The sequence below is a fragment of the Ruditapes philippinarum genome, unplaced genomic scaffold, assembly GCF_026571515.1.
Source record: "Ruditapes philippinarum isolate M1 unplaced genomic scaffold, ASM2657151v2 ctg20000_1_1_1_1, whole genome shotgun sequence".
Taxonomy (NCBI): domain Eukaryota; kingdom Metazoa; phylum Mollusca; class Bivalvia; order Venerida; family Veneridae; genus Ruditapes; species Ruditapes philippinarum.
In genome coordinates this window covers 1-14,261 of record NW_026859388.1, presented here as the reverse complement: position 1 = coordinate 14,261, position 14,261 = coordinate 1, and the positions used below count along the sequence as shown (strand labels likewise).

Below are 14,261 nucleotides of genomic sequence, written 5' to 3'. Positions count from 1 at the left end.
AGAAATTCTCATACCAAATTCACAATTCCATCACGGCAACAGGTTAGTCTTTATGTCTTTTGATAATTATTAACTATGACATTATAAGGGTTTGTACAGTCTTAAAAAGTGCTTAGATTTGAGTTCCTTTCTAAACAGTGCTTAAAAATGCTTGAAAAACACTTAAAAAGTGCTTAAATTTGCTGAAAATGTGCTTGAAAATGCTTGAAAAACAGTGTTAGTAAAAACCGATATTTAACACAAAAAAACAAAAACAAAACAAAAAACTGATTCAAATTAGTACCAAAATCACTGAAATGTTGGCCCAATGTAACAGTAAGGTGAAGAATTGCTATTGATTATAATGAACTACATGTAATTCCTTTGTTCTTCAATAGAAATTGTAAAATTGTTTATTGAAAATGTGTATTCAACAAAGAAATAGCTAAAAAACTATCCTTTGGTTGAGGATAGTGTCGATGAACATGCAACAAATTGTGCTTGAAAATTAGGAAAACATGATAAAAAAGTGTTTAAAAATACCTTGTATTTTGTTTTTGTATGTCTGTACGAACCTTAACTAATTCAGGGCTAACCCTGGTTGAAAATTTTGTTTTTTGCCAAATTTATTTATTTAATTTATTTCCAATTTCATACAAAATGTTATTGAAATAGCATAACATTTCTAGAACTCAAATCGTGATTTTTGTAGTGAAAATAGATAAATATTAGCAAATTGCTAAAACGGCTAATAGTGAACCCTAAAATTTTCATATTACTGTAGCTAAGTTAATATCTATTACCCTCTACCAGCTTTAGGGCTGATGAAGGCTAAGGAGACGATGCTGGTGTCAATATGAAGTTTGTCATATCAGTGTTGGCAATGAATAGCGTCAGAAAGGGTCAACCTATTAAATCATTGTCTGAGAAGACTATGTGTGGTTTGCTGTTTACATTGATATGAATGATAAATGTACGAGGGTTGTCCCTATGTCATGGACAACAGCGTTAAAATACAAAACACTTAAGTAATAACAGAAATCTAAAAAAAATTTACTGGTATTTAATATTACATTACTGAACAAACATGCATGATATCATTAAATTTGATTAATTTCATCATTAAACAGACCAAATTATAAGACTACCTGTATGTTTCAATTACAGGGGTCTTCAGACGAAGAGCTAAATGAGACGTCATCTGTGATGCAGCAACCTAGAGGTATGTTATCTTTATATGTCCATTAAAACATTGTATAGTTAAAGTGGATGGTGGCGTAGCTAAGTGGTTAATGGGTCAGACTAGACTTAGGACCGCTGGCTGGTTGGGTTTAAATCACACTAGGGGCAAGCCATTGTTTCTATTAGTAAGAAACTTTACACTCCTTGCTTAGTACTGGTTGGTTCCAGGAAGGGATTCCAGAGTGTTTCAGATAACATACAATAAGCTGCCAACACAAACTAAAAATAAATTCCTATAAGCTAAAGTGGGTGACAGCTAATTTCCTTGAGCAAAAGAATTGATTATAATATACATACCTTTTCTTCTATGATGTAAATGTGTACCTGAGAGGGTGGTACAATATAGTGGCTTAAAAATATGGTATGCCTGTAGTGGATTGCAAGACTTATGATGTGGAATAAATGCTGCACACTCTTTGTGCTATTTGCTTGAGACCATATTTTAAGCAATTACTTTACTCATAAATAGAATACATTTTTGAATAATTATCTTAGTTATTGAACTGTTCACATATTTGTTAAAAAATGAGTATGCAGTCAGCATGGTTGAGCAACAGAACAGTATTCTATGAGTCTGGTATTTGATTCCCTGTCAAGTTATCTATTTTTTTCAGTCCTATAACAATAGCATATTTATAATTATGTGAACATTCCAGAAAAAAAAAGTTTTTTTTTGTCCCACTGTATAATATCTATAGTGCAACAATGATAATGGGACCATTTGAACTGATTTGGAAAGCTGCGACTGTGTGTCTTGACTTATTACTTTTGGCTACACAATTTTAAAATTTTGATGTTTATGTATGACCTTAAATTTGATTTACAGGCTTGAAACAAGCCCTTGAAAAATACTTAATTTTTGCTTCAGGCACTATTTGAAACATGGATACATTATAGTTTTTTTTCTTCATTTTTTTACAGTTTTACATGGGTACATAGACTATCCGGTAAAAACTGATAGCCCAACTCAAATTGTAGAGATCAGTACAGAAGCATTCAATAAAGAGATTTATGGGGAAGAGGTTACATTGGATACTGTCACTGGTAAATATGAACAGTTTTTTTACAAGATTGATAATTTTCAGTACTTGAGTGATTAGTAACACTGTCTTGGATTAATTTAATGTTAGATATGGTTCAATGATTGTAAGTTCGTTTTTAAGCATTGATGGACCAAATAAGTCAGATACAGATTTTTCTTACTGTCAGTTTTGTCTGTCAGCTTTCATCTACTTGACAAGAGTTACATTTTATTGTATTGATATATAGTGGAAATTTAATGCGTGTAGTTTCAATACTGAATTTATTGATAAGTTGAATAAAGTTATTTTTAGCTCGACTTTTCTATGAAAAGGGGAGCTATCCTACTCGCCCCGGCGTCGGCGTCGGCGTTGGCGTCACACCTTGGTTAAGTTTTTCGTACCACCCCACTTTATTTCAGAAGTATTACAAGTATGGCTTTGAAGCTTACCATACTTGTTCACCATCATAACCTCCATCTACAGACAAGAGTACATAACTCTGTCAAGGTTTTTGACAGAATTATGGCCCTTTTTTGACTTAGAAAGTGTATTGAGCTTGGTTAAGTTTTTTGTACCACCTCACTTTATTTCAAAACCATTGGAGGTATTGCTTTGAAACTGACCATACTTGTTTACCATCACGACCTTCATCAACAGACCAGAGGACATAACTCTGTCAAGGTTTTTGACAGAATTATGCCCCTTTTTGACTTAGAAAATACATTGAATATGGGTAAAATCCACTTATTGCCTTAACCCTTTGAGATATTGCTTTGAAACTTTTAATGCTATTTCACATCATTACCCCCATCTGTACGCAAGAGAAGGTAACTCTGTCAAGGATTTGTTTTAAAAATTAAGGCCTTTTATCGACTTAGAATCTTGGTTAAGTTTTTAGTACCAGTCCACTTTTTTGACTGAACTGTTTGAGATATTAATTTGAAAGTTGGAATACTTGTTTACAATCATGATTCCCAAACATGTCCAGGAGAAGGTAATTCTGTCAAAGATTTTATTTGAATTATGGCCCTTAACTGTCAATGTTTTGTATTATAGGCAAGCACTAAAAAACTTAAAAAATCTAAAAAAATTCATTCCTATCCACTTGTTCACTTTACCATAAATTATGTCATAATAAAATAATTCTTCACTAAATATCTTAATGCTCATGGCCATTGTTCACTTTAAAAATACAGAGATTCTTGTATTGCCTTTTACTGCAAAAACTTTTTTTATTGGCAAGCAATAAAAAAGTCGAGCGCGCTGTCTTACGGACAGCTCTTGTTTGTGAGCTTCTGGCAAGCAAAATATTATTTTATTCAAAGAGTACAAAAAATTCAGTTGTGAACTTACACGAATATAATATTCTATTTATCACACCTAAAATAAAGACTGTTTAAAGTGCAATACAATCATTTTTCATTGATGTGCCAATAGTGAAAAGCTAACATTAAGCGCATTTTTACAATGTTTCTATAACGAAAATGATATTTCGTCAGTGTATATGCACAGCCATGCAATATTGTTTGTATGGAGTCACAAAATCGGCACAGGTATGTGATAAGGTATTATCTTGACATTTGTTGTTAATTTTTTTAAAGTTTGGAAGTTGTGCTGTAACTACTTTGATATTAATTAAATAATTTAGGATACTTTATCTAATGTTTTAATGCTTGTTCATCATTTAACAGTTCAGGTAAAGAATTGTTTCTATTAGTAAAAAATTGTATAGTGAAAAGTTGATACACATAATTTTGTTTTTGAAAATGTAACTTTTGTTGTATATTACATTTGTTAATGCGTTGGTATGTGTTTAGGAAATTTATAACATTGACTCAATTAAAACCTAGCCTGATGTAAAAGCTGTATGTAAATTTATTGTTAATGAAATACTTTTTCTTGCAGGTGAATTAGTACAGCCATCATCTGCTAGTCAAATTGAAATAATACCTATGCAGACTGTATCATTTCCAGAGTTAACATCTGGGAACCAGTCAACTCAGTCTGTATCTCTACCTGAAATATCAGCTGTAAACCAGTCTGTAAAAGAAGTAGCAGGTGCCCAGTCTGTGCAAGTAAATGTTGACCAGTCTATGGAGGAAAATGGACAGACTGTGGCAGAGGGTTCTGACAATGGCGGAACAATAGTTTACTCAGGGTCAGAAGGTATCCTAACATTATGCAGCATTTTCTTATGTAGCTATTTAGAACTAGACATACTGCAGTTAAGCAAAGTTTTCTTTAAAAGTGAAAATGATACAAATCAAATTGTTAAAAAAAAAGAAATGAATAATTAAGACTGTTTAGTTTCCTTAAAAAGTTTCATGGAACAAAAACATTTTAAATAACATTATAATTTTAGTCAAGAAATTCTCAAGTTAAAGGCACATTAAGACTCAGAAATGAATAAAATTTTCATTCTTTAGAAAGAGTAAACATGAGTTTTGATAATCGTACAAATTTCCAAAAAGCACTAGAAGCAAAAGATGCTTCAGGTAGTTGGCCATTAAACTGTAATGGGACAAAAGACTTAAAAAGTTTTTTGGGGAAAAAAACATACTGGGACATAATGAGCCTTTAACCTTTTACCCCATGAGCATATTGCGAAAAATGGCCGTTTTCATTGAAAAGCCTCCTGTAACAAGTTCAAACTGCTATGAAACTGTGAAAAATGCTTCAATACTAATAAAACTTGGCACAAATGTTGACTACACCATAGCCTCTGTAACAGCATGCTCAATGGTAAATTTCCTGTTACCATGGCAATGGGGGGACGTCTCAAAATTGCCAAAAATCACTATTTTGCAATGTTTTTTTCCATCAAAACTGATTTCAAAGTGCTGCAACTTCTCAATGAATTGAGATAGAGTAAAAGGCTTTTCAGCGTCGGTTACTAGTTATCCTAAGATAGACCTGAGGCCATTTTTAGCCTGTCACATGTCCAAAATTTTCTTGGAGATGAGGGGGACTCCGCCCCCCTTCAAACCCCCCAAACAGAAGGGGGCACATCCCCCTTCTGGCAACCCCCTGATGTAATATTTGGATTGGGGACAGCGCCGAAAAAGTGGTCACTTTTTTTAACGAAAAACAGTGTTAGGGGCCTTGATATGGCATTCTTTCAGTGTTTGAGCCCTCAAAAGGGGTGGGGACAAAAAGCCGTCGAAACACGCTTACATAAGGGAAAAGGTTAATTATATGCTGATATTTCAATAATCCCAAAAATGTTAAATGTTTACGGTAATCATATAGAATAAAGATTTCAAATGTTAAATTCTGAAAATGAAAAGGTCAGAATTAATTTAAGGTAGTGGACTCAAGAGTTTCAAATAAGCTTCAAAATTCTTTATTATCAAGGCTAAATAATGTATCAGGCCTTTTTTCCCCTATACCACGGGTCCAAATATCGCATTCCCCATCCAAATTACATATGTTGTTTTTTTTCCCAATCCAAAAAAAAAAATTCCCAATCTAGAAGTCGGCAATTTGAAAGAAAAAGTACAGCATTTTCAATTTTGGTGTCGCAAAATAGTGTTACGGAAGGCCTGATCCTCAAATTTACTGAATATTTCATGTTTTGTGAATTAAAACAGGATTTTTAAGTGATAACAGTTTTACATTTGTACACATTTTAGCCTGGCTTGTACTTTTGATATGACAGAAAAAGCTGAACAGTTTCAGTAAGATTTATTTAGATTTATTTTAACAATTGTAACGCTTTGAATGCTTAGAGCATATTTTCCCAAATTGACAAATTTCACTTTTTTTCCCAAATTGGAAAATTTTATGACACAAATTTCCCAAATTTGCCATGTGGCATTTTCCCAAAATAGAGGAAGAAAGGCCTGTGTATACTCAAACTCTGTATTATCAATGCATCACTATAAATGATGTACATGTTTTCCAAATATTATGTAATGTGAGGTCAAGCTTTATGTTGAGCATCTTTGACCCAATCAATAAAAATGCGATGTTCACAGTAAATATGTTTGCTCCACAAAAAATAAAAAAGTTATTAAGTTCATCATTTAAAATCAATACAGACATAAGAAATAAAGTTAAGTATGTTGTTAATACATGGTTTCATGCTGCTAGTGTGTTTTGATTCATGGATATGAAAGTTGGATTCTTCAACTTCTATGATTAATTTGTTAAAAAGGTTATTTATTTCGTGTTTTTGTATTTTAACAGAAAGACACTCAGGGGAGGTCACTGTATGGTCAGAGGGAGCACCAGTTGTCTCTTCTGACAGTAACGTGATTATGAGTACATCAGAGGTTCATGAAGATGGTATTCTACATATAGATGGTCTAGACAACTCCCAGATACCAGAAAATGCCACTGTGACTGTAGAGAAGCTGGCGTCAGGAGGGGAAATTGTTATAATGCAGATTAAGGAAGCAGCTGTTTCTAAAACTTTAGAGAAAATGAAAACGTCCAGGACAAGTATTAATGACCATTTAGTTAAAAGTATTGGAAGTAAAGCCCCGTCTGTAATTCGGGCTTCTGTTGTAGGAAAATCACTGCCCCAACCGTCTAAGAAGTATCCGTACAATGTCAGAATCAACCCAAGCGTAATGAAACTTCCGGAAGTGAAAGTTACACCAGTCCGTGCCTATGAGAAATCTGAGATACAGGGTAGTGAGAAAAGTGAAAGCTCTGTTACAGTTGTTTCCAAGACGACCGGTACAAACACTGAAGATAATGAAGCAGATATGGATGATGATGAAGAGGAAGAGGTAAATTTTTATTTATATATTGAAGAAAGAAACAATGGTAATGAAACAATTGAATACATGTATTTTGGCATTCATAATCTTTGGGAGTAAATTAACATAGTAATCAGACCATAAAGGGGTTGCCTGTCTGGTAAAGGACAAGCATAAAAGCTGTTTGTGCCAGCCCAAGATGGGTCGCCAGTATAACATGTATTTCCTCTTATGACACCTGTACTGGTTTACCACAGGAACTGGACAGAATAGTTTTTCAAATAGCTTTAAGCTTTCATCAAAATTAAGCTAGAATAAATGTTTTACATAATAGGTTAAAGTTTAAAAAATTAGATGATTGTAAGGGAAGATACATACATGTATGGCATCATTATTTATAAAATCTGCAAACTAATGTTTAAAATGAAGTAAAATGTATACAAGTTTAGTGATTTTATGTTGACTACTGTTTCATTGTTTTATGAATCTTTTGTTCAATGTTTTCTTGATAAAAATTATACCAGTTAATAACTTGTTATAATTACATGTATAATACAAGCCAACAAATAATCAATAAACATTATGATTGCAGGAAGGGATAACATTGGAAGAAATTGGTAGAAAGAAGGTAATTTTTTTATATACAAAGATAAAAGGTGTTTTTAAAATTTTGGTAATTGCCATAAAATGCTCACCAAATTTCAATTTAAAGATTTGATGGGCTTGTTTTGAGCCAAGTTAGCCGGGTGCTTATTCATGCTTTTTCAACTAAATAGGAAATTATATTTGAGTGCATTGTTGTAGAATAATGCACGAATTGAGTTCAAATGCGTAGGAATATTATCACTAAGGCTGATAAGCCTGACTGATTATTTTCACAGATATAAGAATTGAACAAATGTTATTATTAAACATTATGTTTATAGGATGCACCTTGTTATTAAACATTATGTTTATAGGATGCACCTTATCAGGAATATATAGTGGTACGTTTGCCAGAAGGTTCTGAGGTGAAGCAGCTTCAACCTAGACCTAAAAAGGAGAAAACACCACTAGGGGTAAGTCTTATATACTGGGACTGGTTTAATGAAATTAACTTATTCAGCTGTCATAGATCAATATCTTTATTATTTAATTAAATTATTTTAAATTTGGGATGCAGAAGGGGTAGGCATCCTAGTATTTAAGTGACTGGTGATTCAAATGAATGGACATTTTTATGGATTTCTTTTATATATAAAATTATAGCCACAGAGTGCTAGAGAGACAACCCAAACACTTAATAAAACTGTGAAAAGCAGTATTTTAGTCTCCAGTATATTTCCTCAGTTGTGATTTTATAATTAATTGTACTTGGCTAGCAAACTAAAGTACAATGTTTTACTCAAGAGCCAGCTTAGTTGAATAGGGAGATATCAGATTAGTAAACCAGTGGTACCTGGTTCAATCCTTAGACATTGCGTAATTTCTTTGTGACATTTGATCTCGGACATGGAGTCTAAATGGTCATTTGCCTTTCACCACTGATTCAGAAATCATTATGTGATTAGTAGTTCGTCACTTATGGAGAATTAGGTAATTACTACCTGTACAAATGTAGTTAGCTATCCAGGAATGCTGGTTATATGGGTTGGCTGCTGAGATATGACCAAAAGTTTGTGCTTAAAAACCAGAGAAACAAACGGGTTTACTCAAGAGATTGCTTGTGCCTAAAATAATACAAGAATAGGCACATGATCTGCCTGGAAAGTCACCTAATCACCCAAAAAAAATCTTACTTTAAAATGATTTGACAACATTCATACATGATATCATTTATATTACAGTAATTCTGATAATGAAACCCTAAAGTTGTTTTGTATGTGTTATGTCATAGGAGGAAGTAACTATGGATACTGATGGAATGTATTTCTGTGTCGACTGTGGACATAAGACAGAAAATAGAGGAAACTGGTTTAAACACAGGAGAAAACATCTGGGTAAGTAATGTTTCATTTATTAGGGAAACCATTATAAAGAAATATGCTTGTAGGATTTATTACTTTTTATGCGCCTCCAAATAATAGTGCTTTAATTACAATGAAAAATTTAAGCTTTGTCAGGCATCTCCCAATGAGTTACTGGTCAGATGGTGGTTCTTTATAAAAGAAATAGCTTAAATTGTTTCAGTCAGTTGAGCAACATGGTAAAAAAATAGAAATAATCTTTAAATGACATCTTTTTCTAAATGTGACACTGCAATGACTTTTATGAAACTTGCTAGAAATGAAACAATGATGTAAAAAAATCTGAATTTATGGTTCAATAAAATAGCAAGTAGGAGAGGTTTAATAAAGGCTAGTACTGGTAATAATTAACAAAATCTCATTCAATTGATTGATCCCTACTCAGACTTTTTATTTGTATAAAAAATAAATTTTTACCTCAAACATTGACATGTGTTCTTTTGTTAAAAAAACTGTTGTTGTAAAATGCAAATAATCTGATAATTTTAATAAGACAGGTAAGAGTCATATTGGGATCTATCCATAACTTAAGTTTCTGACATGTTGATACAACAAAACTGGCACAGGAAACAAAAAAAAAACAAAAAAAACGTTGATATGCTGTAACAATGTGGAAACAAAATGTTTACATACAATTGGAAAGATGCATGAGTTAACTGACATTTTATTTGTTACTTCATGGCTTTTTAGCTCACCTGTCACAAAGTGACAGGGTGAGCTTTTGTGATCGCTTTTCGTCCGGCGTCCGGCCGTCGTCCGTCCGTAAACTTTTGCTTTAAATGACATCTCCTCATTAACCACTGAGCCAATTTCATCCAAACTTCACAGGAATGTTCCTTTGGTGGTCACCTTTAAAAATTGTTCAAAGAATTTAATTCCATGCAGAACTCTGGTTGCCATGGCAACCGAAAGAAAAATCTTTTAATATCTTCTTTTAAACAACCCTAAGAGCTAGAGCTTAGATATTTGGCATGAAACATCTTCTAGTGAGTGTCTACCAAGTTTGTTCAAATAAAAGCCCTGGGGTCAAAATTGCCCCCCCCCCCAGGGGGTCATTCATTTTCCCTATATGCATATAGTAAAAACTTAAAAAATCTTCTTTAAAAGAACCCAAAGAGCTAGAGCTAAGATATTTGGCATGAAACATCTTCTAGTGAGTGTCTACCAAGTTTGTTCAAATAAAAGCCCTGGGGTCAAAATTGGCCCCGCCCCGGGGGTCATTGATTTTCCTTATATACATATAGTAAAAACTTAAAAAATCTTCTTTTAAAGAACCGTGAGAGCTAGAGCTTAGATATTAAGCATGAAACATCTTCTAGTGAATGTCTACCAAGTTTGTTCAAATTAAAGCCCTGTGGTCAAAATTGGCCCCGCCCCGGGGGGTCATTGATTTTCCCTATATGCATATAGTAAAAACTTAAAAAATCTTCTTTTAAAGAACCATAAGAGCTAGAGCTTAGATATTTGGCATGAAACATCTTCTAGTGAGTGTCTACCAAGTTTGTTCAAATAAAAGTCCTAGGGTCAAAATTGAACCCGCCCCAGGGGGTCATAGATTTTCCCTATATGCATATAGTAAAAACTTAAAAAATCTTCTTTTAAAGAACCCAAAGAGCTAGAGCTAAGATATTTAGCATGAAACATCTAATAATAAGTGTCTACCAAGTTTGTTCAAATAAAAGCCCTGGGGTCAAAATTGGCCCCGCCCCAGGGGGTCATTGATTTTCCCTATATGCATATAGTAAAAACTTCAAAAATCTTCTTTTAAAGAACTCAAAGAGCTAGAGTTAAGATATTTAGCATGAAACATGTTCTAATGGGTGTCTACCAAGTATGTTCAAATAAAAGCCCTGGGGTCAAAACTGGCCCCGCCCGGGTGGGGGGGTCATTGATTTTCCTTATATGTGTATAGCAAAAACTTAAAAATCTTCTTTGAAAAAAACCAAATAGCTAGAGTTTAGATATTAAGCATGAAACATCTTTAAGTAAATATCTACAAAGTTTGTTCAAATAAAAGCCCGGGGGTCAAAACTGGCCCTGCCCCAGGGATGTCATTGTTTTTAACTATATGTGTATAGTAAAAGCTTTAAAAATCTTCTTTTAAAAAACCCAATGAGCTAGATTTAGATGTTTAGCATGAAACATCTTCTTATGGGTGTCTACCAAGTCTGTTCAAATAAACAAATAAAAGCCCTTGGGTAAAAATTGGCCCGGGGGTGGGGGGAGCCTATTTACAGGTGAGCGACCTCAGGGCCATCATGGCCCTCTTGTTATGAATTGTTTTTTGTTTCAGGTATCCGCCCACATGCCTGTCATAAATGTTCGTACAGGGCAGCTACAAGTAGTAATTTAAAGAGACACATGCAGATTCATGACGATGTTCGTAACTTTCTCTGTGTCTACTGTAATATGTTGTTCCGTCAGAAAATTCATCTGGAGAGGCATTTGAAATATAAACACGAGGTACCTACACAGAGATTTTGATTTTACAATGTGTCTGTTCGTGTAACCAAATGGTAGATAGACAATAAATGCTGGCATTAAGCATCAAAAATTCATTTTGTTGAAAGGTCTAATATGCCTTTAAACATAATCTACTGCATTTGTATTCAAAATATTTTTTTTATAATTTACTAAAAGATGAAGCAAAGTCAATGATGTTTTCAAATGACCATGAGTGACCATGTCTTCATGTGTAATTGTATATTTTATCTCTCTTAAAGCTGCATGCCTACAAATGAACGGAAATATTTCAAGATATATAACTTTAGAGAAGTGTACTAAAATTTAAAGTGAAGTAAAATGATTCAAGTAATCATTTACATGTTGTGTGCAATTAATGACTTTGCAGTATTTATCACCATATTTCAACTGTATGACCTATGCAGTAAGGGCTATTTTTACATATTTTGATATTTTCCTGATTATTTATGTGGAGTGTCATTTGCAATGTGTAAATTTCTTTCTTTGTTCACTTCACAACATTAAACTTTTACATACATTTTCAAATTTTTCATGAAAAATAGCACAAATTTGGAGGAATACTGTGTTAATGCATGCAATTTTTTAATTTTGTTTCTTTTTTTCACAGGAGAAGAATGTACAGTGTCCTCTATGTGACTATGTATGTTCAAGCGAAGACCCAGACCTTAAAAATCATATAAAGAGGAGACATATGCCACAGGAAGGGGCCTTAAATGCATTCACCTGTGATGTTTGTGGACTTATGACTGTCAGTAAGAAAGATTTGAAACAACACAAAAAGTTCCATAAGAATGGACCAGAATTAAAACTGTTTTGCGAGCATTGTAGTTTTGTAACAGACTGTGTAAGCCGATTACGACGGCATATATGTTAATCACATAAAAGAGAGACCGTTTCAATGTGGGCTTTGCACGTATCGTGCAACACAGAAAGAGCCATGTTTTGCGTTCATATGAGTCACAGCACGGTGTTGAAGTAGAACGTAAACCACGCGAGATCTTTACTAGAAAAAGAATTATAACAATCCTTCAGGAGATACATACAAAAGAGAGACCGTTTCAATGTGGGCAACTGCAGCGGCTTTGCACTAGTGTCATGGCTTGTCAGATATTGTCACTAACTCAGACAATGGATGAGACGCAGCTCAGATGGAATTCATGACGGGCTCTGGGGAAGACACTGCACCATTTCATGCAGAAATTACAATTGACAACATAATGGCAGATGAAATGGAATCGTATGTTGGTCTCGGATTCATCGCTAATGAAACACAGCATGGTATCTCCTCAGGGTCAATTTAGCACATTTCTTCACGCCTCAGTGCAGGAACATGAAGCTGCTGAAGCTTTTGAAGGATTACAGGCTCTTGCTGAGCAGGCCGGAATACTTGAAATACCAGAATGGGATAATGATATGACATCGAAATTGTATCCTCGGTTTACTATAGAGATAGTTTCAACACATGAAATGAAATGAGGGCAGAAGTTTTTGATTCCAGTGAAACTATTATCAGGGATGAAGGCACTTTAGAGGAAGTATCAGCTGAAGGTAATGAAGGATTTGAAGTGTCTACGGAACAATTAAGTCAGTTGGCTACAGGAGACTTTGTTGAGATTAATGGTGAAGTGTATAAAGTTGAAATAGCGCCTGAAGGTTCATAATTGTTGAAAAGTTTTCATTTGTTAAGTGGTATAAATTGGTATGAAATTAATGTTTACATTGCTAGATTTGTGAAATGGACTTTAAAAAAGACGATTTGTTGTAAAATGGATTTTATTATCAAAATGCTAAATTTAAGCAGTCAACAGTATTTGGCCTTGTCTGGTAACTTAAAGCTAGATGTGCAGGCTGGATTGGTTCAATAGTTATGTGATTTTAGATAGGACAGCCACTCTGTAACTTTCATGTCTAAACCAACAACATGATAGTAAGGCAATACTGTTTACCTGTTTTCACCTTTTAAATTTAGCAAGTTGGTACATTATGTTTTATAGACTTCTGTTTTCATTAATATACAATAAGACCTCAACTTTATAAAGCATTCAAATGACAGGATTTTACCTAACATGAAATTGTTGATTTTGTTAAACTAAAAGATTATTAATGATTTATTTTTATTAAGTGTAAAATTATGTTCTTTCCGTAATTTTCTAGTCCATTCTCAAGAGAATAGAATGTCAAACACAAAAATTGCAAGTAAACAAAATGAAAAATTTTTCGAACAAAGTATTATGCTACCGTTTTAAGTAAATTACAGTACTAGTTTTAATTGTTTAGCAATAATTTTGTGCATGTGCCAGTACCTGTAAAGAAAATATACAGACATATTTCTTTCATACAGCTAATTTTTAATTGTACTTTTTTCAAAAACTTAAACAATTTTGTAAACTTCAGCTAGCAGAGATATAGAATTATACACTTAAATTTCTTCTAAATGATGCTGTATTACTTTAAAAAAAAAACAATAAAATGATAATTTTCATGCGTGTATTTGACATATTTACAAAATACATAAATGATAAATACATGTATGTTTTTGACATTAATTAAGATGCAAGAGTGTTAAAGCCATTTAATAAAAACTATATTACACTAGTGGTTCACATAATATGATTTTATTTGATTTGTTCAATAAAATCTTCACTCATTCAATATCCTATATTTATACATGTTTGTTATTTATAAAATTATTATACTAGATAAAATGTTTTCTGAAGAAGTGTGTATTATAAATCTACACTCTTAGTTATTTATGCCTTTGTTATTACAATACATGTATGTAATAAAATTCAAAATGAATTTTGAGAAAGGTCTTGCATAAA

At 33.1% G+C, this 14,261-nt stretch overlaps 1 protein-coding gene across 1 annotated transcript; it reads left to right on the top strand.

The window, feature by feature from the left end:
• Positions 1 to 6: 6 nt before the first annotated feature.
• Positions 7 to 12,330, top strand: LOC132756330 (transcriptional repressor CTCFL-like). Its single transcript, XM_060747377.1, has 10 exons — positions 7 to 42; positions 1,147 to 1,201; positions 2,143 to 2,265; positions 4,149 to 4,409; positions 6,432 to 6,979; positions 7,542 to 7,577; positions 7,909 to 8,007; positions 8,826 to 8,928; positions 11,249 to 11,418; positions 12,047 to 12,330. Exons 2-10 carry the CDS (start codon positions 1,186 to 1,188, stop codon positions 12,311 to 12,313), a joined length of 1,623 nt encoding a protein of 540 aa, XP_060603360.1. The 5' UTR covers positions 7 to 42; positions 1,147 to 1,185; the 3' UTR covers positions 12,314 to 12,330.
• Positions 12,331 to 14,261: the final 1,931 nt, after the last annotated feature.